This window comes from Calidris pugnax, unplaced genomic scaffold (assembly GCF_001431845.1).
Source record: "Calidris pugnax isolate Ruff unplaced genomic scaffold, ASM143184v1 scaffold347, whole genome shotgun sequence".
Lineage (NCBI taxonomy): Eukaryota > Metazoa > Chordata > Aves > Charadriiformes > Scolopacidae > Calidris > Calidris pugnax.
The window spans coordinates 449,343-453,771 of record NW_015091298.1 but is presented as its reverse complement, the minus strand read 5'-3'; the positions used below and the strand labels follow the sequence as shown (position 1 = coordinate 453,771).

At 59.9% G+C, this 4,429-nt stretch overlaps 1 protein-coding gene across 1 annotated transcript in view; it reads left to right on the top strand.

Moving 5' to 3' along the window:
- Positions 1-3,597, top strand: part of LOC106899095 (11-cis retinol dehydrogenase-like) — a 3,816-nt gene extending 219 nt beyond the window's left edge. The window contains exons 2-6 of the mRNA XM_014960763.1: positions 201-252; positions 904-1,091; positions 1,189-1,347; positions 1,463-1,573; positions 3,431-3,597. Of these exons, the coding sequence (XP_014816249.1) occupies positions 201-252; positions 904-1,091; positions 1,189-1,347; positions 1,463-1,573; positions 3,431-3,544 (624 nt within the window). The 3' untranslated portion in view covers positions 3,545-3,597. The remainder of the gene's footprint in view (positions 1-200; positions 253-903; positions 1,092-1,188; positions 1,348-1,462; positions 1,574-3,430) is intronic.
- Positions 3,598-4,429: the final 832 nt, after the last annotated feature.

Sequence of the window (4,429 nt, the reverse complement as noted above, 5' to 3'; positions counted from 1 at the left end):
GGTGATGGGGGGGGGATGTTTCTGGCAGCCCCCACACCAGGGCTTTAAAAGTGCTGGGCTCAGCAGAGTCAGCAGGGACTCACCCCGAGTCTCTCCCCCACCGGGGCTTGTCACAACCTGCCAGCGGTGACACACGGGGCCGCCCGCTTCCCACCCCCAACCCCCCCCCAAAACTGACACCCTCCCTTTTCTCCGTGCAGGCTGTCAACGAGGTGGCTTTGGGCTGCCCCAGCGTCGTGGTCCTGCCCTTAGGTAGGTTGGAAAGGGGACAAAACCCCCTCAGGAGTTAATGACACCCCGTGGGTGGCTCCGGGAAATGCCATCCAAGCAGGCGGGTCCCTGGGTTTGGCTCAGCCCAACCAGGTCACTGCTGGGACCAGGAGGATGCTCGGTGGCCAGCGGGGCTGCATCCCACTGTGTCCTATAGCTTCTTGAAAAGCTTCTTGCAGCTTCCTACAACTACTTGAAAGGACACTGTAGAGAGGTTGGGGCTGGTCTCTTCTCACAGGTAATTAGTGACAGAACAAGAGGGAACGGCTTCAAGCTCCAACAGGGGAGGTTTAGATTGAACATTAGGAAGGAATTTTTCACCGAAAGAGTGGTCGGGCATTGGAACAGGCTGCCCAGGGAGGGGGTGGAGTCCCCATCCCTGGATGTGTTTAAGGGACGTTTAGATGCAGTGCTGAGGGACATGGTGTAGGGGAGGACTTTGTAGAGTAGGGGAGATGGTTGGACTTGATGATGCCAAGGGTCTCTTCCAACCTCAATGATTCTATGATTCTATGATTCTTGCCTGGGACATGGCCACCAGCCCATTCCCCATTCCAACCTCAATGATTCTATGATTCTTGCCTGGGACACGGCCACCAGCCCGTTCCCCGTGTCCTCCTGTCCCCTTGGCAGACGTGACGGACCCCAACAGCATCAAGGCGGCGGTGGGGAAGGTGCAGGAGAAGGTGGGAAGCGCCGGCCTCAACCTCCTGATCAACAACGCCGGCACCACGCGCCGCAGCACGCTGGCCACCGAGACGGCAGAGAACATGACCCTGGTCTACACCACCAACACCATTGGGCCCCTGCAGACCAGCCAGGTGAGGCCACCAGCACCCCCTGCCCCAAACGTTGGGGAGCGGGGAGGAAGAGGATGGTGATGCCTGAGCACCTGGTTCTGTTCCCCCCCCTCCCAAGGCGTTCCTGCCCCTGCTGAAGGAGGCTGCCGAGGCCGAAGGGCAGCGTGAGATGAGCTGCAGCAGAGCGGCCATCGTCAACATCTCCAGCATCCTGGGTTCCATCGAGGTGGCTGAGGCTTGGGAGGAGAGGCAGGACGTCTGCTACCGCTGCAGCAAGGTACCACCACTGGGACACCGGGGAGGAATTTGGGGGGGTACCTCCTGTGAGACACCCCTACTGGCCATGGCACTGCCAGCCCGTGATGGTGGTGGTGGTCATTGTCCCCTTCCAGGCTGCCCTGAACATGCTCACCAAGTGCCTGGCCCTGGAGTACGGGGGCAGCGGGATCCTCTGCGTGTCTGTGGACCCCGGCTGCGTGACACCTCCCTTGGGAAGGGGGACGGTGAGTGATGGGAGGTGCACGGGCCACCCCACCTTGGCAAAGTCCCACTGGCAGCCCCTCCCATGGGCATCCCTTCCCTGGGGACATCCCTTCCTCAGGGGCACCCTTTCCTCAGGGTTATCCCTTCCCCAGGGTTATCCCTTTCCATGGACATCTTTTCCTCAGGGGCATCCCTTCTCATGGGCATCCCTTCCAATGGGCATCCCTTCCCTGGGGGCATCCCCTCCTGCAGGCATTGCTTCCCAGGGGCATCCCTTCCCACTGGCAGCCCTTCCTCAGAGGCATCCCTTCCTTGAGGGCATCCCTGCCTCAGGGGCATCCCTTCCTCAGGGACATCCCTTTCCATGGGTATCCATCCCCTGAGGGCATAGCTTCCCAAGGGCATCCCTTCCCCAGGGCAACCCTCCCTGCAGGCATTCCTTCCTCAGGGGCAGCCCTTCTGGGAAGCATCCCTTCTCAGGGTTATCCCTTCCCATGGCCATCCCTTCCTCAGGGTTATCCCTTCCCATGGGCATCCCTTTCCATGGGCATCCCTTTCCATGGGCAGCCCTTCCTTGAGGGCATCACTACCTCAGGGGCATCCCTTCCGCAGGGGCATCATTTCTTCGGTGGTACCCCTTTCTGTAGACATCCCTTCTCATGGACATCACTCCCCTGGGGGCATCCCTTCCTGCAGACATCACTTCCCACGAGCATTCTTTTCTTGGGGGACACCCCTTCCCATGGACACCCCTTCCCATGGACATCCTTTCCCTTCCCACAGACATCTCTTCCCAACAGCCATCCCTTCCCATGGACATCCCTTCCCAACAGCCATCCCTTCCCTTGGACATCCCTTCCCAACAGCCATCCCTTCCCTTGGACATCCCTTCCCAACAGCCATCCCTTCCCATGGACATCCCTTCCCAACAGACATCCCTTCCCCTGGACATCCCTTCCCAACAGCCATCCCTTCCCATGGACATCCCTTCCCAACAGACTTCCCTTCCCCTGGACATCCCTTCCCAACAGCCATATCTTCCCATGGACATCCCTTCCCATGGACATCCCTTCCCAACAGCCATCCCTTCCCAACAGCCATCCCTTCCCAAAAGACTTCCCTTCCCCTGGACATCCCTTCCCAACAGCCATCCCTTCCCATGGACATCCCTTCCCAACAGCCATCCCTTCCCAACAGCCATCCCTTCCCAACAGCCATCCCTTCCCATGGGCACCCCTTCCAGTGTCCTCCCACCCCTCGTTCCCAGGGGAGCTGCACCACCACGGCAAAGGGCCGATTCCATCCTCTGTCCCCAAACCATCCCGTTTCCTCCCGATTTTTCGTTTCCTTTCCCATCCCGACGCCGTGTCAGCAGAGGGCACCCCGCTCCCACGCTCGGCCCCAGCTGGCGGGTTGCACCCAGGGTCCTGCCTCCCCAGCACCCCGGGGCCACCAGCACCCCAAATTTGTCTTCTCCTCCGCCGTGCCAAGGCAGGCTGGGAGACAAGCAGCCTCTTGCAGCGCAGCCGGGCAGGGTTGACACCTGTGCCAGCTTGCGGAGCCAACGGATGAGCCACGCTTTTCTTAGGAACCATAAAACTCACCTCGTTAGCACCCGAGCTGGGGAGGATTAATTTGTGCCAAACAACAGCCCGTGGCTGCTAAAGCGGCTCCGGCTTCTCCCAACCTGCCCTGGCTGGAGCTGGCATCCCACCGCGCCGCGGGCTGGGGCTGGGATTTCCTGGAAAGGGTTTTATGGTTGATTCTTTTTCTTCTTTGGTTGTTTTCTTTTCTTCTTCGGTTGATTTTTTTTCTTCTTTGGTTGATTTTTTTTCTTCTTCTGTTGGTTGTTTTGGTTTTTTTGTCTTCTTTCCCAGGGCCCTGTGACGGTGGAGGAGAGCGTGCAGGGTGTCCTGCAGGTGCTGGCCAAGCTCTCGGCCACCAGCAACGGCACCTTCTGGAATTGGAGAGGGCAGACCCTGCCCTGGTGAGAGCAGCGCCCAGCCACCGCAACCACCGAGCTCAGTAAAGCTAATTAATGGCCGTTTCCAGGCTCGATGTGATTCTGTGGGGTGAGGACAGGGACCCCCTGCTTGGGGGTGGTGAGAGCTGGGCTCAATGCCCACCCACACCCCCCCACCCCCCAAGGGATGCTGATGCCAGGGCAGCCGAGGGAAGGAAGCTGTAGGTCCTGCACCACAGTGCCAGGCTCTGTCGGGGTGTCCCCTGGGGCTGAGGGATCCCAAGGGGACAGTGTGACCCCCCCTCCACCTCTACTGTCATAAGCCACGCTGGAAAGTGGCTTCTGGGGACTGGTGGACTGGTTGGTGGCCTCTGGGGACTGGTGGCCTCCCACACAGCTCTGAAACCGCAGCCTTCCAGGAGCCCAGCTCCTCCAAAACCAGTTGTGGCCTTTCCCTGCCCGCCCCCCAGGACGCTGATGAGCTTTTTATCTGCTGGTTCAAGGCCAGCCAAAGGCTCTTCCTTTTCCAGGATTTTCCCAGCAGGAACATCTCCCAAGGGATGGTTTCTGGGACCTCGGCCCCTCGCCCTGGGCTGACTCCAGCCCAGTTGTTCGTGGTACATCCCGAGACGCCGCAAACAGGGTCCCTGTTCCCCCCGTGACCTTTTCCGTGTCAACACTCTCCCTTGACATTTTTCGAAGCCGCTGTCCCTCGAAAGAGAGGGAGAGACGGGAAGGCCATGTCGCAACCTCTCAAGTGGGCACTTGGGCTGGGAAGGCTGTTTGCCACTGGGACGCACTGGGAAACCCCGGCCGGGGTCAGTTTTTGCTGGGGCAGCTTCATTCTTCCCACGGTGGAAGAGCACGGCATGGGGGGGGGGAACCATTCCCACGCTTGGCTTGAGGGAGCAGG